Source organism: Planococcus citri, chromosome 5, assembly GCF_950023065.1.
Source record: "Planococcus citri chromosome 5, ihPlaCitr1.1, whole genome shotgun sequence".
In the NCBI taxonomy this organism is placed as follows: domain Eukaryota; kingdom Metazoa; phylum Arthropoda; class Insecta; order Hemiptera; family Pseudococcidae; genus Planococcus; species Planococcus citri.
Window position 1 is genome coordinate 9,530,785 of NC_088681.1, and position 26,888 is coordinate 9,557,672.

Genomic DNA, 26,888 nt, shown 5'->3' on the forward strand with positions numbered 1-26,888 from the left:
ATTGGGAAATGAGCTCGACTGCTCGAGAGACTTGAGGTTATGAAGTACCTACTATGAATTCGTATAGTTGGGATGTTTCAATGGGTCGAATAATTATATTGTGTTTTAATGAGACCAATGTTAGTGTCATAATTTTCGAAGATAGATCTGATAAATGGTATATAAAACAAATTTTCAATTTTTTCATGGAATTAATCGAATTTTGGAGAAAATTCGTCGGATCAAGGTGTCTAATTGGTCCTTTTAGTCACGAAAAGTGAGATCTTTTTTTCGAAATGGTCAAGAAAAGGTACTTCTTTTAATCCATAAGTTTTTTCCGTAATTTTCAAATTCCTCATTTTTTTAGTCAAAGTCGAAATTGAGCAATGAACCAATCTCAATATTTTTTGGTTAATTTTTTAGAAATCATTTTGAAATATTTCTTTGGTTGATTTTGTAAGCATGATATTTTTTGAGAGAGGTGGAGAGGAGAGAGTATTGACCCATCTTAAATCTTGAAAATGTCCTTCTTACTCGTAGATGCGTTTTTTAGTTCTGAATTTTTTTTTTTTTTTGAATAAGCATGGGGCCTGAACGAATAGCATCATTTCGACTCGCTTCTGTGAAAAGATTGCCTACGACGTGACTAGCAAAAAAATGTCATCTTGAATCAACCAAATCTGTCACATTTGATTTTCAGAAAAAAAATTGATCAATTTTTCTTCCCTTGAACTCAATTTTCATTTTTTTTTGTATTTGTTTTCTTCTTTCCTCCTCCTGGTTTTCTTAGCTAAGATATTCCATTACTAAAATTCTCTCCCCCCCTTCCCCATCCCATTCAGAGTTTATTACGAAACACAACTTTTTAGGTAAGTTTATTAATCTGAGAGATAATTTACAATATTTCCCTTTTGAATATTTTTTGACCTATTAAACTTACCTATCAGGATTTTTTTTTGAAGATTTTCCGTTATTCTGTTTGTTAAATAGCAAAAAACAGGTCTTTCTTTTTGGCAATTATTGGCCCAAAATTGATGCTTCTTCGCGATTTTGTCGAAAAGGCGAGTCTTTTTCATTTGACAGTTTCTGGCATATACTAGACCTCTAGACAATCTTTGGAAAAAAGATACATTTTTTGGAATTTTTCACAAAGAAAGAAGCCGACAAATGTCTGTTAATTTATGGAAAAAGTCAGAATTTTTGTTGAAAAATAAGGCTGACAATATAGCAAAATGTAGTACTTTTTGGAATCAATTTGGCAAAAAAATGAAATGTTATTAATTTCTGGTGAAAGGTTATCTCAGTAGCGGGATGCCTACCGAGGCCCTGGTTGACTAATGTGGTCGTAAGTTGTAATGTGGGAGAGCATCTGTTGGTGGTTTGCAAATTTGTTGCGATCTATTGCATACTTAGCCACTGAAAATAAGGTGTACGATTTCCCTAAGTTGTAAGGAGACCAGTACCGTACCACCAGGCCCATTCAGATATTGGAATGAGTGTGATAAGTATGTACCACGGGGCCAGTTCAAATCGCACGAGATTGAGGAAAATATCCATCTGTACCACATGGCACATGGCCCATTCAGATATGTAACTGAGAAAAGGTGGACTCAGCAGCAACTACACCTGGACCAGCAGGCCCATGTGTAGGTAAGCAAAGTCCTGAGAGAGACAGAAATAAATGTAACGCACCTGTACAACTACTCACGTACCATGCCACGAGGCCCGCGAGTAGTTGAATGGATGTGAGAGAGAAGAAAGAAGAGCGAGCGAGAGAGAGAGAGAATGTGAGTCAAGAAAGCAACACCAAGTTAATAAGAGAGATGTTATTTGGTTGTTACCTTATTATTTACAAGACTATAGTTTCTAAGCTGGATACAGCTTATATTTATATAAAAACCCTTATTTCTATTGACCAATAGGATAGAAGGAAGCTAGCCTGCAACATTTTTTTGATAATGTTGTTTTATAATGTAGATGCTTAAACCAATCACATTACAGAAAACTGTATAAATAAAAGATTCAGTTTAGGTATACCGACTAGGTTTCTTCACTACAGTATTACTTTGTGATACATACAGGGTGTTAAATAAAGCGTGGGCAATAATTTCACAATAGATGCAACTTGAGTAGACGAACAAAAAACGTTATTATGATAAGTTGCCTATCTTGTAAAATGAAGGTGCTACGTGCTCTGCAAAACTCGAAATTTACCAATTTTGAAAAATTTGTCAAAAATAAGAAAACATTTGAATCATCTAAGTGATGTCCCTAACCCATAATACTCGAGTCGACGAACAAAAAAAGTTATTATGACCAATTGCCTATCTTCAAAATTGTAGGGGCAAACTTGATTCAAAATTTCCAAATTTCAAGAGCCCCTTTGAATTTTGAAATTGTGCTGTCCCCTTCAATTTTGAAGATAGGCAATTGGTCATAATGACTTTTTTTGTTCGTCCACTCAAGTACTATGGGTAAGGGGCATCATTTGAATGATTCAAACATCTTATTTTTGATGAATTTTTCAAAATTGGTGAATTTTGGTTCAAAAATGAGGTAATTTCTTCAATACGCAGATGGTAAGAAAATGTTTGAATCATTCAAAGGATGCCCTTAACCCATAGTACTCGAGTGGACGAACAAAAAATGTTATTATGACCAATTGCCTATCTTCAAAATTGAAGGGGCCAGCACAATTTCAAAATTCAAATTTAGGGCTCTTGAAATTTGGAAATTTTGAATCAAGTTTGCCCCTTCAATTTTGAAGATAGGCAATTGGTCATAATAACTTTTTTTGTTCGTCGACTCAAGTACTATGGGTTAGGGGCATCACCTACACACCTAGATGATTCAAACGTTTTCTCATTTTTGATGAATTTTTCAAAATTGGTAAATTTCGAGTTTTGCGGAGCACATAGCCCCTTCATTTTACAAGATAGGCAACTTATCATAATAACGTTTTTTGTTTGTCTACTCGAGTTGTGTCTATTGTGAAATTATTGCCCACGCTTTATTTAACACCCTGTATACAAAAAGAGCAACTTTAAAATGTATATGTATCACTGTACAATAATCAGGGGGATGTGTGCTGCATCAGACTCGCGAGAACTGTTTTTAGATACCTGAAATGCTGTTAGGTTGAGTTGTAATCATAACACAAAGGCATCTCACATTGTCAGATGTTCATAGTTGAAAGAAAATGTGTTGATTGCTCTCCTCAATTCAGCTATTGTTTTTGGTGTTGGTAATCGAAGAATTTTGTCAACATTTTGTTGCTTCGGAAGGATACTCTCTGCTGAGATGGTGCGCCCAAAGAAGGTGACCTCATGTTTGTCAAGTTGGCATTTAGCTGGGTTAATTGTGAGGCCATATTCGCAATCGGCGCTTGAAGATGAGTTGTAGATGCTCCAGGTGCTCATCTTCATCCTTAGAGAAGATTAGGATATCATCTAAGTAGCACATAACGAAATCAAAATCTCTCAGAATCATATCCATGAAGCGTTGATAAGTGCGAGGGGCATTTTTAAGGCCAAAAGGCATACGTAGATACTCAAAAAACCCGAATGGAGTAGTTACAGCAGTTTTTTCGATGTCATCTTCATATGTACATATGTATTATCACAATTTTTGCCAAGAAGCAAGACTGCCAATTTTAGTAAAAAAATATGACTTTTCAAGAGCTAAGGGTATGAAAAAAAGGACCAACTTTGACCATCTTTGAAAGAAAGTAAAACTCCAGCAATTTTGCTAAAAAGTGAGAATTTTAGTCAAAAGCAAACCTTGTAATTTTGGTCGATGCTTATTGGGCATCCTCATCTCGACCGTTTTAGGCGGTTACCGCAAAATTACAGGAATGCGAGTTCAAAAAAAAAATTGATCAATTCGTAAATTCCAAAAAAAAAAAAATGAAAAAATCAAATTTTCCTAAAACATGCATATTGCTCTACTCTAACGTCGTAAGAATCACGAACGATGGATTCATTTCGTAGAATAATTCAATCGTTGATAATTTAATTACTCAATTCGCTAATGAGTCTGTTCAGTTTATCGAAAAAGCAAACAGTGACGTCTTCGGTTTCAAATGAAGACTCGTTAACGTTGAATTTTGAACAATACATAAATTCATCGCACAGTTTATCGAACAATGACTCACGAATGTTTTTTGAAAACCCACAAGATGAAAAATTTCCCCCGTGACAAAACTCAACACTCCAACTCGCTTTAAGAACCACTTACACTTGTCAACTCCATCAGAACATATTCCCCATAAACGTTTCGAAGCTGAATAAATAAAATGTAATTAGATGACAGGTGCAAACGAGTAGGTTGTTTTTTCGGCACATAAACGATGACAAACCGATACATGTTCATTCATAGGATGATCATACATTTTGTGTAGGTATAATGTAATGTACCGTATACTTACATACAATATTCGTAAACCTATATGTACCTATTCGCGTAGTACGTGATGAGAATTAAGCTGTCGTAGGTCGCGATAGTCGTTATTGTAAAATTTACCATCGTAATTAGCAAATTTAAGCGTAAACAGGAATAATGGCGTAACTAATATTACGCGATTTTTTTCTCTTTTTTTTTGAAAATAAAAAAAGTACATACGTTCGAACGACCTTGAAAACAGGTTTAAAATATTACACATCTTTAGAGAAGTACTGCTAGGTACATTTAGAAAATAGCGATTCCGATTCTGATCGCTATAAGCTTATGGTGAGACGTATCCGGTTTAACTTTGGTAAAAAAAAAATATATGTTCGTGGAAATATCGACAGTATAATATGCGAAAAAGTTCAAGTTTGCGTTACGAAAGTCTCGCCTGTGGAACTTTTCGTGCGCTTAATTACTATTCAGCTTTGTATGCATATTAATACTGTGGTCGTGTGGTGTGCCCACTACTTGAGAAGTATGTTGTTTTTTTCTATGGGTCAATCACCTTTGTTCGTATATGGTACGTACTTGTGTAGCCTACGTTATCCTACGCTCGCATTTGCGTTTTGTATTACTCGCTGACTCGAGTATATTGTATATTATATGCAGTTATAATCTGCAAAGTACTGAGTAATACTCGAAGAGCGTATAGGACAAGTCGAGAATGGTGAAATTGCCTTTTGGAGACAGCAGACGAACCTTCTCCAGTAGGTGGGTATAATCGCCAACTTTCAGTCCTCCAGATTATTGAGTGACTCTTGAGTAAAGAGTACTTTTTAGTTCCTTCAATATTCAACTCCCACTCATCGTAGTTTTCGGTTATTCTGAAGCTGCTTGCGATTTTTCAGTTTTTCCAGAAATTTCGAATCGTTTAGGAAGGGAAAACATTAATTTGATCGTCTATAACTTTGGTAGGGGCACCCCTCGGTCCAGGAGTGGAAGTTAGAAATTAAATGTTTGACCAACTTTTGAATTTCAGACAAACTTTTAAAAATTGAATTTTTAAATGAAGTATGAAACGAAAACGGTCGAGGAGGTGTCCAATAAGCACCGACCAAAGTAATTGATTTTTGGCCTTTACTGCGTGATTTGAAGTCTGGAGAAATTTGATAACTCGCTGGAGACACTATATAAAGGTCAATTGAGTTTGATTTTGAATTGGGTGCTCGTGTGGACACATTTGACGATGTTTTGTCGAAGAAATAAGCTCGATGTGGGTACATGTTTTATAAAAATTTGATTTTTTCACTTTCTTTTTTGGAATTTACAAATTTTTTTTTTTAAGTCGGGGAGCCCACTTAAGGATAAATTGCCCCCCCCCCCGTTGATCCTCTGGGACAACTTTTTTCTTAAAGGGGGGAGTCCTAAGGAACATTTATAGCCTTTGTACTCAAAAAAAAAAGTGGCCCTACTTACAAAATGGCGGCCATTTTGATTGACAGGTCAGCCGAAATCGCAGATTTTGCGTTCCAACATAGGACTTGCAGAACATTTTTCAAACTGTACAAAGATAAATCGAAAGATCAAGCAAAAATTTATCACCTGTCAAAATTTCAAGTGCTAAAGTGCGTTTTTAGATTTTTGGTGAATTTTTAAAAATCAAATTTAGGTCAAAAAATAAGGTAAAAAATCAAAATGTTACCAAATTGATCAAGAAAGCTGAAATTTGGGATACACCCTATTTTTGACATGCCAAATCGATTGGGGACGGTTTCAAGCCGTTTTGCGCAGTTCTGGAGCCTCCAGCAGATTTTTGAAACTCGAAATTCCCACAAAATTTCACCAAAATGGAGTTGGAAAACTGAAAGTGAAATTTATTCTACAAACTAATTGCAATACGCTACGAAGTCGTTTGCTGGTGGATTTCAAGTCGTTTTGGAGCCTCCAGCCACTTTTTGAGAGGTCGTATGGTGTTTTTTGGAAAATTGAAATTTCCAAAAAGTAGCTGGTAGCTTCAAAACCATTTAAAATTAAAACCATTTGAAACCACCATGTAGTCGACTTCATATCGTATTGAAATTAGTTTGCGAAGTAAATTTCAGCTTGCCAACTCCATTTGGTAAAATGTTGCAGGAATTTCAAGTTTCAAAAATCTACTGGAGGCTCCAGTAATTTTCAAAAAGTCGCTGGAGGCTCCAAAACGACTTGAAATCCACCAGCAGACGACTTCGTAGCGTGTTAAAATTAGTTTGCAGAATGAATTTTGACTTTCCATCTGCGTTTGATGAAATTTTTAGGAAATTTGAAGTTTCAAAAATCTACTGGAGGCTCCAGGAATTTTCAAAAACTCGCCGAAGGCTCCACAACGACTTGAAATTCCCCTGCAGTTGACTTTGTAGCGTATTGAAATTAGTTTGCAGAAAAAATTTCAATTTTCCAACTCCATTTTGGTGAAATTTCGTGGGAATTTCGGGTTTCAAAAATCTGCTGGAGGCTCCAGAACTGCGCAAAACGGTTTGAAATCGTTCACAATCGATTTGGCATGTCGAAAATAGGGTGTATCCCAAATTTCAGCTTTCTTGGTCAATTTGGTAAAATTTTGATTTTTTCCCTTATTTTTGACCTAAATTTGATTTTCAAAAATTCACCAAAAATCGAAAAACGCACTTTAGCACTTGAAATTTTGACAGGTGATGAATTTTTGCTTGATCTTTCGATTTACCTGTGTACAGTTTGAAAAATGTTGTGCAAGTCCTATGTTGGAACGCAAAATCTGCGATTTCGGCTGACCTGTCAAACAAAATGGCCGCCATTTTGTAAGTAGGGCCACTTTTTTTTTGAGTACAAGGGCTAAAAATGTTCCCTTAGGACTCCCCCTTTAAGAAAAAAATTGGCCTCCCGACCTTTTTATACTTATCGATCTTAAAAGTCCTATTTTTTGCTAAAATTGTCCCTCTATCTTCCGTTTTGACCAAAATTCTCGATTTTTTGAAAACTGAAGAAAATTGATCGTTTATTTGAAAAAGTATTTCAGGAAGTCTCACTTTTTTCTAAAAATTGTTCAGAAGTCTCCCTTTTTTATCAAAAATTGTCAGGAAGTCTCACTTTTTCGGAAAAAATTGCAATAAAACGTATTTTTTGCCAGTATGTATTTGCCAAAAATATACTTTTTGTGAATATCATCATAAGCCTTGGCATTCCGCCACAAATTAACTCAAGAACTCACTTCCTTTGCAAAATTCATACAAAAGCATCGCTTTGTTGCCCAAAAAAAAAGGTAACAAAAAGTCTTCTTGTTTTACCAAAAAGTTGCTTACCTTACCAATTATTCCCAAAAAGTCCTGTCATTTCTGAAATCGTCGAAATTTTGTTTTTTTGACAAACAATTCTGGCTTCTTAGCAAAATTGCTTAAATCTCAAGATTTTTTCAAAAATTGCCCAAATTTTGCCAGAAATTGATGAAATTGAGTCCTCCTTCTCGCTAAAAATGGTCAGTCTTAATTTTTGACAACAATTTTGGCTTTTTCAAAAATCAACGAATATGTATCCATCTTTTTTTTTTTATGAACAATTCTAAAATTTTCAAAGATTGTTCAGAGTTCTTGCATTTGCCATGAATTTGCCAAAAAGTCTCGCTTTTCAAAGTCTTGATTTTTGTATCGAACTGACAAAAAATTTTCGCCTCTAGCAAAATTCAAGTCTCAAGTTTTTACCAAAAAGTATCAGAAGCTCGCGTTTTTCTACCGAACAATTGCAAAAAAGCCACCTTTTTTTCGAAAAAAACTTTCAAAAAAATATATTTTGTTTCCGAAGTTTCATTTTATTTCCCAAAAATTGCCCTAAAGTCTCGCTTTTTCACGCAAAAACTGGCAAAAAAGTCTTGCTTTTTTTTCAAAAATTGTGAAAAAGTTCAATCTTTTGGCAATAATTTGCCAATAAGTCCAGATTTTAGCCAAAAACTCTCGAGAATTCTCGATCCTAGCAAAATTGAAGTCTTGTTTTTTCACCAAAAAGTACCAGAAATTCTCGTTTTTCAGCAACAAAATGAGAAAAAGTCTCCTTTTTTTGACAAAGTTTCTGAAAAAATATAGTATTTTGGTTCTCAAATTCCATTTTTTCTCCAAAAATTGCCCAAAAGTTCAACTTTTTTACCCAAAAATTTGTAAAAAGTCTTGCTCTTTATCCAAAAGTTGTCAAAAAAATCATTTTTCAAAGTTTTCCCAACTTTGCCAAAAAATTTTCTTTTTTTAACCTAAAAATTACAAAATAGTTTCGTTTTTTCCACAAAAATAGTAAAAAATCCGTAAATTTTTTACCCGATAATTTGCAGAACTTTTCAGCAAAGCTGCCAAAGTCTTGTTTTTTTTTCCAAATTTTGCTTAAAATTAATAATTATTCTAAAATACCTTTTTTTTTTGCCAATAATTCCCAAAAAAGCGTTTATTTTTGCTAAAATTGTCAGACGACTGAATGTTTGACAAAAATTCTCGCTTTTTTAAAAATTGACGAAAAATTATCGTTTTTTTTTTTGCAAAAAAATTCCTCAAGTTTCTCATTTTTCAGAAAAAATTTTCGAAAGTTTTGCTTGTTTATCAGAAATACTGGTAAAGGGTTCACTTTTTCGACAAAAATTGCGAAAAAGTATTATTTTTGCCAATAATTGCTTAAAATGCCTTTTTTTTGTTTTTTCTAAAATTATTATAGTGTGTTGCTTTTTGTCAAATCAATTCTTGCAAACATTTTTTGCTTTTTCACCAAAAAAGTTGACAAAATTGGTCTGCTTTTTACTAAAATTATCAAAAATTCTTGTTTTTGAAAGGTTGGAAATATATCTCGCTTTTCAGAAAAATTGCTAAAATTTGTCCTCAGTCCTCTTTTTTGCAAAAAATCCCAAAAAGTCTCAGATTTTTGCAAAAAATCCCAAAAAGTCTCAGATTTTTCCAAAAAATCCCAAAAGTCTCAGATTTTTCCAAAAATTGCCCAGAGGGTTCGCCTATTTTCCAGAAATTGTCAAAAAGTCCTTTCCTCAGCTAAAATTACCAGGATCGCTTTTATCAAAACATGTGTGAAGCTTTGGCCATCAAGGTGTACCTATTTTCAATTCCAAGTTACATCTCATCGTATCCGAAAGACAATTTCACTATTCTCATCCTCTTAGAAGACCTTTCCAAGCCAAATAACTCCTCACTCTTCGAGAAAGAAGTAGTACCCTACTTCTCGAGCATTGTTTAGTTGACGGTGCGACAATGATGTTAATCGGTTGATTTCTCATAGATCCTCAGCAACGCCTCAGCCGCCGGACGAATGTACTAAAACAAACAACAATCGGTACTTATTATTACTCTAGCCATAGTATGCAATTTTCTGCATCCTAAACAAACGAACAATACACACATAACGCTAAAGCTAAAGCTATACGCAACGGTCGAGGCTTTGAACCCGTTAATTACACAGTGTTTACCATTAATGGCTCTCTTAACGGATTTGTAACCGTGTAATCGTTCGAGACGCTTTAAAACAAAGAGAATAAAAATTAGTATGTTAAAAGGCACCGCGACGACGATGACGACGCTTCGAAAAAAAAAAAAACAACAATACAAGACCGCACATTTGCGGCGATTTTAATAACGCCAGCTCGAGCAATTACTTATAGAAGAAATGGTAAACGTTCGATGGACGATGGTCGATGGGAAGGACAGGGCTCTCTATGGTAAAATTCTCATCCTACTTCCAGCAGGCAGGACCTAGTACAACAATTTGTTTACATTGTTGCTCGCGCGTTGATAAATTATAATTAAAAATAACAGCGTAAGAACTTAAGAAGCTTGCTGAGACTAAGACAAGAGCAAGCGATCGGTGAAAATATTAACAGAGCGGAACGTCGAACGGTTTTTTTTTGGGCTACCGCAACCTGTAATAAATTTCGAACCACTGGTGCGAGAGTCGAGACAATATAATCATCAACGATGTCGAAGACAATGTACTCACTACTCACTGTTCGCAGCTACAGGTACGAATCTATGTAGTCGAAATGAACCATATACTTACTCGTAGATTGTTGCTTTGTACGACAATCGTCTTCTTATAAATCTGTATCTGGTGCAAGGTGAACGTCTTCCAGCATCCAAAGACTGATCGCGCGGTGATCTTATATATTAATTTCACGCTTCTTCATCGTGAACCATAAACTGTATAGGTACAATAAACCTGTTAAACATATCGATGAAAGTTACCTACTCTATGTCTATACATTGTATTAGTTCGTATTATCAAACAATATAACGCCGGATACTGGTTTTATTTTTATGAAATTGTACAACTTGGAAATTGTTACATCTGAGATAACATAACCCATCGAACGGTCGACCAGACGACCAGAGAGTATTGTTTTTGTCGACCAAACAAAACAACACGATGCGAAAAGTAATCACGACTGTTGCAGTTTTCCGTTCGGCGTTCATCGTCCATCGTCATTAACTTATCATGAAAGTAAAAGTACGTAAAGTTGTTAGAAATCCGCCGCCGATCATCGTTGCTGTGAAAGTGTTTTGTACCTATGTGCGAATAGTAACCACGCCTTATCTATTTTTATCTATAATCATTTTCACGCGTGAGTTGGTATTGTGAAAAATTCCCTTTTGAGTGCCCGGTCCTTTGATCGAACAAACCGTCGTCATTCAAAATATAAAGGGTGAATTTTGAACTAGTTCAACAGGTGAATGAACCTTTATCTGCACTCTGCAAGACTTAACTGCAGCTGTGTTTTTGTTGAATTCTGTGTGTACTTGTGCCTATTTACCATACCTATACCGGTGGGTATAGGACGAGGGCGGATTTGAGGAAAGCAAAACGCTTCAGAAGGGTGAATTTCGAAAATTGTGGCTTTTACCCCCCCCCCCCCCCTTCATCTCCCTCTCTGGTTGCTTTTATGTAGAAATTTTCAAACGAAGCAAATGAGCTCGAGCGAAACGAGGTAAAAGTTTCGAGAATTTATAAAATTCACGAAATTATAGACTCTCATTTTCGTTGCGAAAAGTTGAATTTTCAAACGAACCTTAGTATTTGACAAAAAGTGGTGAAAATTCGGTAAAATTTACCCAAACTTGGTGAAAATTGCAAAAGAAAATTTTGAAACTCCTTCAAAACAAAAGAAAAGAATTAAAAATGAAAACACTGTTGGTAAATCATCAAAAAAAAAAAAACAACACTTCACGCATTTAGCGTGAGAAGACCGACTTTTCTTTGAATAAAAATTTTTTAAGAACGAATTGATTCACTTTTTTTAAAACATTTGTACAACAATTGATCTGTTTACAATCGAATCGAATCATTTACGAACAATTGGCGATTAAGTAAATAAATTGATTGATTTCTTGGTGAATCATTCGATTGATTTGTAGGGGAATCGTTCGTGAACGAGTTGTTCAATAGTCACTATACCATTTGCGAACAAATTGATTCCTATAAGTGACTCGTTCGCGAACGAATCGATTCGTACAAGTGATCGTTTTCGAACGAATTGGTTCGTTCACTCAATTTTTGATGAATCATTCGCGAACGAATTGATTCGTATTAGTGATTCATTCGCGAGCGAATCGATTCGTATAAGTGACTCGTTCGCGAACGAATTGTTTCGTATAAGTGACTCGTTCGCGAACGAATCGATTCATTTGCTCAATTTTTGGTGAATCATTCACGAATGGATTGAATTATTTTTCGTGAATCATTCGCGAACGAATTGATTCGTATTAGTGATTCATTCGCGAGCGAATTGAATCGTATTAGTGACTCATTTGCGAACGAATCGATTCGTATAAGTGACTCGTTCGCGAACGAATCGATTCGTATAAGTGACTCGTTCGCGAACGAATCGATTCGTATAAGTGACTCGTTCGCGAACGAATCGATTCGTATAAGTGACTCGTTCGCGAACGAATCGATTCATTTGCTCAATTTTTGGTGAATCATTCACGAATGGATTGAATTATATTTCGTGAATCATTCGCGAACGAATTGATTTGTATAAGTGAATCGTTCGCGAACGAATTGATTCGTTTAAGTGACTCGTTCGCGAACGAATCGATTCGTATAAGTGACTCGTGCGCGAACGAATCGATTCATTTGCTCAATTTTTGGTGAATCATTCACGAACGGATTGAATTATTTTTTGTGAATCATTCGCAAACGAATTGATTTATATAAGTGAATCATTCGCGAACGAATTGAGTCGTACAAATGACTCGTTCGCGAACGAATTGATATGTTTAAGTGACTCGTTCGCGAACGAATTGATTCGTTTAAGTGACTCGTTCGCGAACGAATCGATTCGTATAAGTGACTCGTGCGCGAACGAATCGATTCATTTGCTCAATTTTTGGTGAATCATTCACGAACGGATTGAATTATTTTTTGTGAATCATTCGCAAACGAATTGATTTATATAAGTGAATCATTCGCGAACGAATTGAGTCGTACAAATGACTCGTTCGTGAACGAATCGATTCGTACAAATGACTCGTTCGCGAACGAATCGATTCGTACAAATGACTCGTTCGCGAACGAATTGATTCGTATAAGTGACTCGTTCGCGAACGAATCGACTCGTATAAGTGACTTGTTTGCGAACGAATTGATTCATAAATTAAAGAATTGATCAATTCGTTGGCGTTTGGTGAATGCTTATTTCAAAAAATTGATCAATTCGTTCATGAATGAAGGGTCGTATCAGTACTTTGTAGAAATCGTGCAGGCCTAGTGAGATTTCAAATTTGATCAAAATCGATTCAGCCGTCGTTGCTGTGAAATCAGGATTTTTCATGTACAAATACTCAAGTAATGACTGGGCACACGAATTCATTAAAAATTGAATTTTTTAAAATTCAATTTCTCAGGAACGGTTGAACCGATTTTGATCAAACTTGAAATTTCACAGCTGGGCCCCTAGACTGACATTTCACCATCATCATCATGTTCCAAAAGTTCGAAGCTTTCGAGTTTATCGAGCGACAAACGACCATAATCCAATAAAATTGACAAAAACTTTTGCTTTCTAGAAAAACTTCTCGGTGTTTCTGAAATGACCATTTTTTTTTGCAGTAAAATAACTAAAAATTGTCTTCTTTTTAAAATGAAATTTCAAGTCTCACATTTTTCCAAAAATTGTTCAAAAATCTCGCTTTTGTAAGTGAATTTGCAAAAAAATCCATATAATTTTACCAAAGATCCTGTTTTTTTTTCTAAAAATTGCCAAAGTCTTGCTTTTGCCCACAAATTTGTCAAAAATTATCATTTTTTCAAAAATTTACAAAAGGTTTACTTTTATATAAAAATGGTCAAGGATTGTTTTTTTGGCAAAAAATTCCAAAAAGTCCCAGTTTTTTCCGAAAATATCGCTTTTTGAGCCAAAATTGCAAAAAGTATTTTTTTTTGCCAAAAATTTCCAAAAACTGTTTTTTTTTGTCAAAAATTGTCAAAAGTTCTCATTTTTTCAAAAATTTCTAGAAAGTTTTGCTTTTTAGCAATTTTTTTTCCCCGCAAAAAATTCCAAAAAATCTCATTAGGTATTTCCAAAAATTGTTCAAAAAGTCTCACTTTTTTACCAGAAATTGCTAAAAGGCCTTTCCGTTGGTAAAATTGTCCAAGTCTCGCTTTTAGCCCAAAATTGTTTTTTTGCTAGGTAGAGACCGGTACCAATTTCAAAAGTTCTCACTTTGTTGTGAAAAATTACGTAAAAGTCTCACACTTATTTCACCAAAAAATTCAAAAATAGTACAATTTTTTAAAATTGAAAATTAGAACATTTTTAATGGGAAAAGATTTTTGTTTTTATTTTTGGTCATTTTTCTATGCATTAAAAAATCTTTCAGTTATTTATCGTAGGTAGTTCCAAACTTTGCTAAAATTTCATCAATTTTGACAATTTTATAATGTTTTTAATGTATTTTTTTGGATATTTTTGTGACTTTAATGAATTTTAACAAATTTTACTCAATTTTCATAACCTTTTTATAATAATGTTCAACTATTTTATTGCTTTTTTTTTTCATAATTTAAAATTGCCAAAAAAGTACGCTTTTTGCTATATAATAATTGTCAAAGTGTAGCTTTCTGTCAAAAATTGACAAAAATTCTCGTTTTTTTACCATGAAGTTGCAAAAAAAAAATCTTGCTTTTTCAACAAAAATTGCTACTTATTGCTAAAATGATAAAAATTCTTGCTTTTTGATCAAAATTTTCGCTTTTTAGCGAAACTACTTTAGAGCTTTTTTTCCTGAAATTACCTATAACTTTCAAAAAGTTCTGCTTTTTGCTAAAACAGTCGAGTAAGTCTTTCTATTTGCCATAATTTGTTAAAAGTTCTCTTTTTTCAAAAATTTGCAAAAATACCTATTCAGTTTTTAGCAAAATAGCTAAAAAATTTCATTTTTGCAATAATTCCAAAAAGTTGTAAAGAGGTAGTTCAACTTTTTATTTCAATTTGTTTATCTGTTTTTTTTATCATAAATAATTTTAATGCTCTTTTTTAGTGTCAACTTGAGTGCTTAATTAATGAAAAAATCAAATAAACTTAATCATTATAGGAGAGACCCATTTTTCATATAGAAGACCACCTGGCTACTGGACTTTAACCATAGGTTAAATCCGTCTCTGAATAGTTGGGAGGAGTAGACATTCGTTAATATTTGGATTTAGAAAACGAAAGTTTGGCAAAGCTTTAATCACGTCTATAAGGTTGTCGTTCTTGTACACGTACGAAATACACGAACGTATGCGTACCTACGATAATGGTTAAATAATTACACCGGATTGCTGTGCAGATGGCTTTGAGCATTAGCGTAGGCTTATATTATTGGACCGGATTGAATGATTTAGAGCTACTCATTGTAGGTGTTTCAGAACACTTTGGTAACCTGAAATGAAACACACATCGTAAGGTACCTAACCTACAGTACACATTGTAGATTTTACGAAAGCGTATACGTAAACGTAGGTACCTCTATGGTGTGCAAACTACAGCGTAGTATACGAGTATGTACACCTACGAGTATACGTGGTAATGGAATTCTTCATTTCGATGCGATTAACTCAATATGCTTATTGTTTTATTACCTTATTACCTTTACCTTTGTAATACAATAGGCAATAGGAATAGGTTGAACGTAGCTTTACAACTCTTCGGTATTGTTGTGCTTGTATACTGTTTGATCAACCATATTATAGTAAATATATAAGTCGCAATATTATACGATATACAACATATTAACTCTGAACGATCTTGTAGAGCAAAAAAGACGTTCTCGCCTTTTAAAACTAGTTTCCAGTTCCATATTATTATTTTGTACGTTGACAGATAACTTGGATAAACACTCTACCTATTATACGATGCGAGAGCGAGATGTGTAATTATACAAATAGATTCTCCTTTCGTAATAGTGTGTGTGTGTAGTATTATCTGAAATAATTAGAATAGAAAAAAATTCTTCATGAATAATGCATTAAATAAAAAATTCAGTACGAATTTAATCACATTACGTTAGATGCGAATTAAATTAAAATTTTTACAAAGCCATATGGACTATGGTGGTGGCCTGGAGGAGGGGAAACGGGCGTTCCTCTCGAAAAGTAAACAAACGCGGTATTTTACGCGTAATAACCGTAATAACGCCAGTTTTCGTTTCGTTTTCGCTCAACTTGCGATACTAACCGCTAGAGCGCGTGACAATCGCTCAGAATAAATCATGCGCAAATTCGATGTTGATCTCATTTGAACTTTTTTTTTATCACGCGAACATGTAAAGTTCGTAAAAGTTGCTTATTTTCGCACGATTATTTCTCCTCGTAGATTGTAGATTGTAATCATCTTAGAGAAAAAGAAATTAAAAATCTGAAACCCGCGCTGTGAAAGTTGAATAGTTTAATGTCGTGACAATATTAGGTATTTTTAGTACGCCATCGACGACGTCTAATGGAAGCCCCAGATTGTGGTACTGATTTTTCACATCCTGTGCTTTTGTTTCTCGTATTCGTGTATAATAATAGGTATGTTTTACTTATCGACGTTAATTAATCGATGTACGTGTTTTACGATGTGTTTGCAGTTGTAATGACAGTAATGGCACTATCCGTATGTGAAATATACGAAAATACGAAACTGGCTAGAGAGATGGCTGTGATGGGGAATTACGAATCGTCCGGAGTCTACTACGAAGGTACATTGCAGCAAATAAATCGACAGTTGATCGCTTCGGATGCGGCTACGAAGCAGAAATGGATGACTGTGAGTGTTTTTTTGGTTCGATTTGATCGAGTACCTAAAATGTAGTAGGTATACTGATCGAAGTGATTTTTCAGATACAACAACAAGTAGCTCAAGAATACGAACAGCTTAAATCGACGATGAATACGTTACAACTTTTCAAAGTAGATACACTGAACGATAGAGTTATAGGTAATTCATTCGACGATCGATGTGTTATGTTTTGAAACAACGTATTCACGAATGTGTTTTGTACCAGGTCCAGCTGCTCATTTAAAGAAAAATATGGCATTTAATAATCAATTCTCTCCGCTGAATAATTTCGGCTCGCAGATGTTGAACGATCTTGATGTTTGGCCTTCCGTAGAAGACGATCCGGATGTTTGGTCATCTCCTACACCCGCCGGTCACAAGTAAATTTCGTTCATTGTGTTCGAATCAAGGAGCGTATCGATGATTATTAATGCTGCGGTGTTTTACAGGACTAATCCTCAAATTAGACAAGTCAGAGGTGGTAAAAAATCAGCTGTTGCGAAGAACACTGGTAAAAATCAAAAAACAAATGGTACAACGAATGGCAAACGAGATACTAGAATTATCAACAGGAGAACTGACGATAAACTAAAAAATACTAGGAAAGATTCGGTGACGAGTAGTTCGAGTGTAAGTGACATCATTTTCTGTCCAAAGAATACATAATTAATTTTCGTGGGAAATAATTTATTTCACAATTACAGGAAAAAATTGACAAAGAAAAAGATGAAAAAGAGAAAGAAAGTCCGATCGATGAAAAACGTTTCGAACCATCGGGATACGATCAAGATTTAGTCGATATGTTAGGTAAATAATACGCAATTTGTTTCCTCGATAACAATATTGAATTAAGATTCGTGAATTTATTGTGGTACGAGTATAATCGATCAATGAATCACGACGAAGTCGATGAAATTGAGAAATACAGGCGCCGTTATTCTTCGTAGGTACACTCGAAAGTCGAGTAACTTCGACTATAGAATTATTTTTAAAAATTGGATAACTTGTTTACAAGCTATTCGAACGATTTTCTTTTTCAAAAGATTTCTTTATCACGAGAACTAATAATATTGTACTGTTTTTAAAAAACTCTTTCTTCGAATATCACGTTCGTTGTTGCCAAATACTCGATTATTACGTCAAGGACGATAATGCTAATGCCAATGTTATTCGAAATCAATATAGCGTATTATATTTCGCGTCCACCGAGTATCTAATCGATTCAAGTACGATAATGTTTTCTTGTGTTTTTTTTCTTCTCCGCAGAACGAGATATCGTGCAAAAAAATCCGAACGTTAGATGGGATGATATAGCTGACTTACACGAAGCGAAACGTCTTCTAGAAGAAGCTGTAGTCTTACCGATGTGGATGCCTGATTTTTTCAGGGTATGTTGCTTTGATTGAAAAGCGAATCGAATTGAATTAATCATACGTTATTGTAATATATTTACCTTCCCATCTCCGGAGGCGGATTTAACATACGGTAATAAGGCTGCACTTGCCAAACGAGAAATGGGCCATTTTTGGCAAATTTAACTGAAATTTCATCTATTTGATAATTTAAATGATTTCAATACTTTCTTTTTTAAAAGTTGTTAAATGATTTTAATGAGTTTCTGAAACTTTTTTCGTGTTTTGGGGCAACTTTTGTCGACATTTTCTAAGTTTTTAGTCAATTCCGGCGATTTGTTGCTTTTTCCAAGTATTTTCGCATCACTTCAACACGTTTTCAATCCTTTTTCGTGCATATTAATCCAATTTGGGGAATATTTCATCGATTTTGGGCAATTTTTGACGATTTTGATGCATTTTCGATCATTTTAAATGTCTTTCAATACTTTCTCTTTCATTTTCAAACAGTTTTTTGTTAATTTTCGGGAATTTCAATGCTGTTTTGGAAATTGTTACATCATTTTTTACTCATTTTTCAACACTTTTTCATGCGGTTTGAGCAACTATTTTTAGGCAATTTTGGCACATGTAATTTTTTTCAACTTTTGGGGAAGAACAGCATTTTTTGACAATGTTGGAAAAAATTAGCATTTTATAGACAAAAATTAGAATTTTTTGATGACTTCGATGAATTTTGGTTAAAAAAATCACTTATTCAAAGCGAAAAACTGAATTTTTCCCCCATAATTAATTTAACATAAAATAAACCGTTTAGAAGATTTTGAAAAAAAAAACAGAACTCAATTCTGACAAAAATTACGACTTTTGAAAATTGAAAAAAAAACTGAGGCTTTTTCGGCATTTTTTCGTACATATTTATTTTGAATAGTATCATACCAATACCCCTCCCCACTCCCGAATAAAAATTGTTCAATGGACAAAAAACATTGGATACACAAACTTTTTCTTTTGTCTTTTTTTTTCAACTTGAGTAGTACTCTTTTTTTGGCTTTCGATTTTTGAAAATTAAATTTTAGAGAATTTGTTGCCCTCGATTCGTTTGGGTAATTTTTTTTGAAAATTTAGATTTTACCCCCTCCCCCCTCAATAAAAATTATTCAATGAGAAAAAATATTGGATACACAAACTTTTTCTTTTCTTTTTCTTCAACTTGAGTACCTACTCTTTTTTTGGCATTTGATTTTTGAAAATTAAATTTTAGAAAATTTGTTGCCCTCGATTCGCTTGAGCAAATTTTTTTGAAAATTTACGATTTGTGAGGACAAAGAAATTTGTTTTTTTTTCAATTTATTCTAATATTTCCTAATAATATACGAAAAAAAATCGTACAAATTTCGTCATTTTTGTGGAATTTTCGTAGGTACCTACTTTTCCAGTTAATTTTTTGATTTCGTCTTTTTTTAGCCTGTAGACAGTAAGAGTGGAATTTGAACTTTTTGTTGAAAACTTAGTAAAAAAATAAGATATTTTGGCATTTTTATCAAAAAACATGACAATCAGAAAAATGAATGAATAAAATGACGCGAAATCGCTAAAAAAAAAAAAAAAACATTAAAATGTTGAACTGATGATTCACTTTTTCGCAGCTTTTGCCGAAACAGCGAGACTTTTTTTTGTCATTAAAAAGGATGAGACTTCTAGCATTTTTTTTTTTTTTTTTTGCAAAGAACGATATTTTGGTGTAATTCTTTTTGCAGAAAAATGTGAAATTCTTTCAACTTATAGGTTAAAAAAAACGAAAATTAAAATCCCTGAAAAATAGTTTTAAAATGTGAAAGAATTGGCAACATTTGCCAAAAACGCATGAAAAAGTTTAAAAGTGGAGAAAACCAGTCAAAATCATGGGTAACAAAATTTCTGAATACAGGAATGCCCAAAAGTCACATAGGTACTATAATTCAAGAACTAAGCCTCCAAAAGAAAAACTAATGACATTAATCTGATGAGAAATTTTATCCTCTACAATTTTTTTCGTTGTCATTTTTGTCTAGGATGCACCGTTCGCCGGAAAAATCAACTTTAATGTCAAAAAACGTGAATTTAAATTTTTTTAAAAATGAAAAAAATTGAGGAAAAAATTTAAAATCAATTCAGCAGTTCATTTCAGCTATTTTTAACATGATTCCTATAATTTAATGAAATATAAAATATGATCTTTTCAAAAAAAAAAAAAAAACGCGACAAATTTTTTGTTTTCCTACAAAAACGTCAGACCCTCTAGGAGGGGAGGGGAGGGGGGTGCTACCAAAATCAAATTTTGTAAAAATGAAAAAAAAATCGAGTGATATGTCAAAATATAGGTTTTTTGGGTATTTTTACAAAATTTGATTTTGGTAGCACCTTCCCAAGGGGGTTGAGGGGAAAAAGACCCTCAGATTCGTGTTTCTCGACCCAAAAAACCTATATTTTGACATATCATTCGATTTTTTTTTCATTTTTACAAAATTTGATTTTGGTAGCACCCCCTCCCCTCCCTCCCCAGGGTCTGGTGTTTTTGTAAAAAAAAAAAAATTAAATGTTTTTTTTTTGAAAAGATCATTTATATTTCATCAAATTAAGTATAGGAATCATGTTGAATTAATTTTAAAATTTTTTCCCCAATTTTTTTCATTTTTTTTTAAATTCACGTTTTTTGACATAAAAGTTGATTTTTCCGGCGAACTGTGCGTCTTAGACAAAAATGACACCGAAGAAAATTGTTGTTCTTTAGGAGGCTTAGTTCTTGAATTATATTCAAAAAGTTATAAAAATTGAGTAAAATTTTCAGAAGTTTTAAACCTGGTGTTAAATGAACCTTGTACATACAATGATGTAAATACATTGAAAAAAAGCATTAAAATTGAGGAGTCGGCCTGCAAAGTGACCTAACTGCAAAAAAATGATTTTTGAGATAGCAACGCTACCTGATAGTCTAGGACATGCCCTACAAAAGGAATATATCACCTTCATCCAGTTTCACTCGTAACACCTCTTCCCCACCCGTAGAAAATGATGAAATTAAATCTGTGGCCTGCAAAGTGACCTTATTTTTACGATTTTCCGAAAACGTGTTTCATACGGTACTGTTTGTTGAAATCAAAATTAATTTTAACCCCTTCTGAAAAAATTCAAAAATTTTGGAGACATCGAAAATCGCACTGCAGGCTCCAGAGTGATTCGAAATGGTAAAATCGTAAGTTGAGAATAAGCCACAACTCTAGTTTTAGCTACCCAGCTTCCTGTACATAAAAAAATCTTGAATGAATAAATAAATCTTTGCTTTCGTAAAGAATAACATACGCCATGAAAAACTCGAGAAAATTGCATACATATCTCTAAAAAACAAAAAAAAAACACGTATGTGTGGCCTGCAAAGTGACCTAACTGCAGCATTTTTCATTTTTGTTGCACCCTGTAGCGAACCTATGTACACATTTTTCAGAAACTAAAAGGTGATTAAGTGAGTGAAGGTTGACCCTTTCGATTCCCGAAAACAGATTTCGAAGATGTGACTTCGATTTCCTAGGACACGTTTTTCTCATTTATCTCAAAATCAATTTTTTGCAGTTAGGTCACTTTGTAGGCCGACTCCTCAATTATTAAAATACTTATCCAAAAAAAATACATTAAATTTCCGCAAAATTTTTCAAAAATACACAAAAAGTGTTAAAATGATATAAAACCTGTCGTACATGCACTAAAAACTTGAAAAAAATTGTCAAATTGATGAAATTTTTAAAAAGTTGGCCAAATATGCTCCAAAAAGTAAAAAGCTAAACACGTGTTGAAATGATGTAAAATTACTGGGGAAAAAAACAAAAAAATGTAAATGAAAAATATCTCTTTTTCATATGTTTGAAATAGAGGTCTACCTACTTTCGAATAAAGAAAGTCCACTAAATCAGAAAAATACAAAACTGAACTTTATTCAATAAATATCTGGGTAAATAATACATTTTAAAATTGCTAAAATGTTCTTACAATAGCCACAGATGGCGAAGTCAATACCATAAAAGTTAAATACGATGAATTATTACTTCATTACGATGCAGTAGTTTTGATGGCTCGCTCTAAGGGTTGGTTCCGATTCGCCATCTTTTTCATGACCCAGCATCGCGTTCCTCAATTTCCACAGCTTCATTTTGAAGTTCAATCGTTTTCTGGTGACCTCGTCGATGGGAATTTTATCTTGGAGATTAGCATCGTTGAATAAATCCAGGAGCACTGTGCCCGAGGGATAACGTAACAGATCACGATTGGAATTCTGAGCGTACATCGGAGCTACCACAATAACGTACCATAATGCAACGTACAATGGGACTGGATCAACTGGAAGATCGATTCTGATGTGCAGAGTGAGATGATATTTTAACCTATCGTTCGAGATGTATTCTTTGAAGATGACGTTGATCAAACGATGGAGTTGGTCTCGAGGCCAAGCTACGATTTCGTCCTTCTGCACCATGGAGTCGATGTGTTTTTCAGCAAATACAACACGACCAACTGCCATATCACTTTATCGCCGAAGATCGTGTTACGTTTTTCATTATCGAAGAACGAGGCCAAAGCTTGCGAATTGAAATCGATCTCGTTCATGTTGGCAGGACCCAGGATGAAAGCTCTACACTCTTCTTGTGTAAAAGGCGACTTTGTGACGTTACCTTTGGTCAATTCTTTCACCTTGTGGACTGATAATGGATGAAACTCGAATCGATTTATCATCTGCGTACGAATGTTTTCGTTTTGGAATATTAAGAATGGATTTTTCACCAAGTTCGATTCTGGTTTGAGTAAAGCTGGTTGGTTGAATTTCACCAGGATGCAGATTTTATCTTCGTCGATGTTTTCGAAAGTTATGTGGTCTTCGACGACTGTAGTCTCGTCTTTGAATTTACACATTGTGACGATTTTGGGTTCATTGAGTACGGTGGATTTGAGTTCAGTATTGGATGTTTTGATAGGTGTGCATTTTTTATCGAAACAAGTCGTGATTTTATTCCTCCACTTGTGAAATTCTGTATTTTGGACGGTGAACATTTTGGCTTTGGCCTTGATGGCTTTTTCGAGACCACTGGCGTCACCTTTGTCGAAATACTCTTTAGGAGAAAGAGGTTTACTTTCGGGCAATTCTTTGTACAATTTTTTATCCATTTCAGCCGGAAAAGTCTTACTTAGACGAGGGAAAGCGTCGAAATCAGTCTTCTTCAAATCCGAATCAGTCACACGTGAGCGTAGAAATGATATGAATTCCTGTGTGAAGATATCGTCGTAGTTTTCCAACATCCTGATGCGAAAAAAAACCACAAATTGGATGAATTTATCACGATCACGAAGCACTAATTTTAATCAGTTTGATATCGAATGCTTGAATGATGATTACGATTTGCCGGCTACCGTGAAACGCGATGACTTTTATAGTACGATGACAAAATATTAGATGATGAAATACTCTTATTGGGCCTTGATAAGTGTTATGAAATAATGCCAAAATTACATAGTGATGATGAAATATGTACTTCAGCTGGTAAATTTAATGATACGACGTCATCCGCGGCCAGACCTATCAATTGACAAACAATTAACAAACATCTGTTACTGTTTGTCTTTTTGATTCGTAGGAGAGGTATGTTCAGTTATCACCATTTAATTCGCTGGCCGGCTTTTTTATCTCAGTATCCTCCGATCCCCTCTTATCCTATCAGCTGAGTGCTCTTGCACGTGATTTTTTTTTCAATTGGACGGCTATTAACGTAAGTAGGTAGAAAGAAATACACGTGAGTACGCTGTCACACCTTTGATGTATTATCTTATCAGTTCGTTCGTATTCTTTGAAAATTTAAATTCGTCAATTATTCGCGTATTGCATCATTTTATTATGTAATTAACAGCCCTATTCCTGTTTCCCTCACCCCTCTTACCCATAGGTCTGCGTTGAATGAGTAATTATTGAGGCAAGAAGACCTGTCGTGACGTAGATCCCAATCAATGGCCTCAAAATTGTACCAATTGAAAGTCAAGTGAAGAGAATTTCGCATAATACGTACCTTTCGATAATAATTCTGACTTGTCAGCTTTTTTGCTTAATTTTGGCAAAAAAATGAAACTTTCCCTAAGCAATTGGAAAAAATGGGCCTTCTTTGGTTCTTTTAACAAAAAATGAAACTTCTCCACAATTTTTACTACAAAATGAGCATTTTTTTAGCTTTTAGCAAAAAAACTAATTTTGAGCAATTTTTTTTTAAACTTGGAAAAACATCATTTATTTTTTTGACAATTTTGGAAAAAACTGGCATTTTTTAGACAAAAATCAGACTTCTTGACAATTTTGGTGAAAAATCACTTCGTTCGAAGCAAAAAACAGAAATTTTTTCCATAATTTTACCATAGAACAAACTTTTTTGGCAATTTTGAAAAAAAAGCAGGACTTAATTTTGATAAAAAAAATTGGTTTTTTGAAAATTTTGAAAAAAACTGAAGAATTTTTCCGGTTCTTAGCGGAACATATGAATTTTTTGCAACTTTTGGCAGCATATTATGGTGTCAACTAAATTGGAAAAACAAAGTTTCGTATCATTTTTTCGAATGTTATCAATTCGATCCCGGGGTATAAAATAACAAAAAATGACATGGGCTACAAAAATTTTTTCTTTGTTTTTTTTTCGTACTCTTTTTTTAGCTGTTGATTTTTGAAAATTAAATTTTAGAGAATTTGTTGCTGTCGATTCGCTTGGGCAAAACTTTTTGAGAATTTACAATTTGTGGAGGGGGGGGGGAACAAAGAAATCTGTTTTTCTTTTTTAAACAAAAAATGTATTCTAATTCCTTCATATAATATACAAAAAAAAGTTATTTCAGTTATTTCTTTCAAAATTTCGTTATTTTTGTGAGATTTCCGTTCTTTTCAACTTTCGAGTCAAACTAATTTCGGTGTTTTTTGGAAGGAGGGGGGGGGTAGACATCATGGGTATTGAATTTTTTTTTAAAAACTTGATCAAAAAATATGATATTTTTATCGAAAAACAGGGTGTCTACTGGCAAGGAAAACAAGGAAAACAAGGAAATAGCAGGGATTTCACTCGAGGTAGCAAGGAAGCAGGAAAATAGCAGGGATTTTGACAATTTCTGTGTAATAGCAAGGAATTTCCAAAAAAGTGCCTCTTGAATTTTCAATTTCATAATGCATTTTCCATTTTTTCTTGTAGTTTTTCTCATTAAAAATAGTTGATTTCTACTTTTTGAATCATAAATTTTCAAAATTTTCGCCCTCGCTTCGCTCGGGCTAAATTATTTTGTGTCACGAATAGTCTTTAATTAAACATGTCAAAAGCGAAAAGTGAAAATTGAAAAAAACATTCAAATAGAAAATAATGGTCTTATACGTCTTGAATTATCATCAATTTTCAAAAGCGTTTGCCCTCACTTTGCTTTGAAATTAGAAGTTATAAAATTTCAGGGTTGTGCCTCAAAAAACGCAAAATTGTGTGTATTGTGCAGCTCAAAATAGCGAAGAGAGATGGAAAATTTTTTTCAAGAGCATCAAAAAGCACGAAATTTTAGCGTTGAAGCTTCTTCTTAACAGATTTTACTGCGCTAAATTGTTAGAATCTTCGCCCTTCTCTTCTAGTCTTAGATTTAATTTTCAAAGTTCAAAAGCTGAATAAATCACAAAAACGACGAAAAAAGGTACGAATTTTTGATTTCAGTACCTACCTACGTATACCAAGAAAAATTGCTGTTCATTTCCCCTTTCGATACGTATTTTCTGCTAATGTGACAATTAAAAAATAAGGGGGGAGTGTGGTAGTGGGTATCAGAGTGGCACATTTCGCTCTACCGTTTATTGGACGCCAAAAACGTCAAGAAATTTCCTACTAAACGAGTACCTGTACACAAGGGGGGGGGGGTTTGTATTTTTAAACTCAAATTTGAGGCAAGGAAAACAAGGAAATAGCAAGGAATTTGATTTTTCAAATCCAGTAGACACCCTGAAAAAACATGACAATTGAAAAAATATATAAATAAATAAAATGACGCGAAAACACTAAAAAAATTGAAATGTTACAAGTTGACTAAATATCCACCATGCTGAAATTCACCTAGAACTACTAAAATTTTGGCGAAAGTCCTCAACCCATGAAAAAAATAGTATTAAAATCACAGAAAGACATTTTGATGTAGAGAAAAATGACCAAAAATAAAAATAGATCATTTCAAATTGAAAATGTTTCTGGAAATTTCTGGCTAAAAAGTGAGACTTTTGAACAATTTTCGAAATCGATGAGATTTTTGGAATTTTTTGCAACAAAAAAAAACTGAAATTTTAAGCCATTTTGCTTAAATTTAAAACTTGTTTGAGAAATTTTTAAAAAGCGAGAATTTTTGATAATTTTTATCAAAAAGCAAGACTTTTTGAGAACTATTGGCTAAGAAGGATACTTCTCGTAATTTTTTGGTTGAAAAAGCGAGAATTTTGAAAAAAAAAGTTGTACTTTTTGAAATTTTTTTCAAAAAAGTACATTTTTGTAAATTTTTGAAAAAATTGATGATTTTTGTCAAGTTTTTAGCAAAACGAAAGACTTGATAATGTTGGAAAAAAAAGCAGGACCTTTACTCTCTTCTCTATGTACCTGCTTGATCAGGGGTTGAAAAATGTTCCGCATTTTATTGCAAATTCGATTAAAAAATCGAGGTTTTTGGTTATTTTTTGAAAAAATATTAGACTTGAAATTTTATTTTTTTTAAAAAATGAGTACAATTTATAGTCGTTTTGCAAAAAAAAAAAAAAAAGAAAAAATTGTCATTTTTGAAAAACGGAGAAATTTTATTGAAAATTGAAAGTT

The 26,888-nt window shown here is 33.7% G+C and overlaps 1 protein-coding gene across 3 annotated transcripts in view; it reads left to right on the forward strand.

The window, feature by feature from the left end:
- The window catches only part of Kat60 (Katanin 60), a 147,215-nt gene that overhangs the window by 116,904 nt on the left and 3,423 nt on the right, over nt 1-26,888 (forward strand). For 2 of the 3 annotated variants that reach the window (XM_065367571.1, XM_065367570.1), the window contains 6 exons: nt 16,464-16,642; nt 16,717-16,813; nt 16,881-17,034; nt 17,104-17,284; nt 17,359-17,461; nt 17,921-18,042. In XM_065367571.1, the coding sequence (XP_065223643.1) occupies nt 16,469-16,642; nt 16,717-16,813; nt 16,881-17,034; nt 17,104-17,284; nt 17,359-17,461; nt 17,921-18,042 (831 nt within the window). In that variant the 5' untranslated portion in view covers nt 16,464-16,468. Of the gene's footprint in view, nt 1-16,141; nt 16,350-16,463; nt 16,643-16,716; nt 16,814-16,880; nt 17,035-17,103; nt 17,285-17,358; nt 17,462-17,920; nt 18,043-26,888 lie in introns of those variants that run through there. The other variant, XM_065367569.1, reaches the window with a different exon arrangement.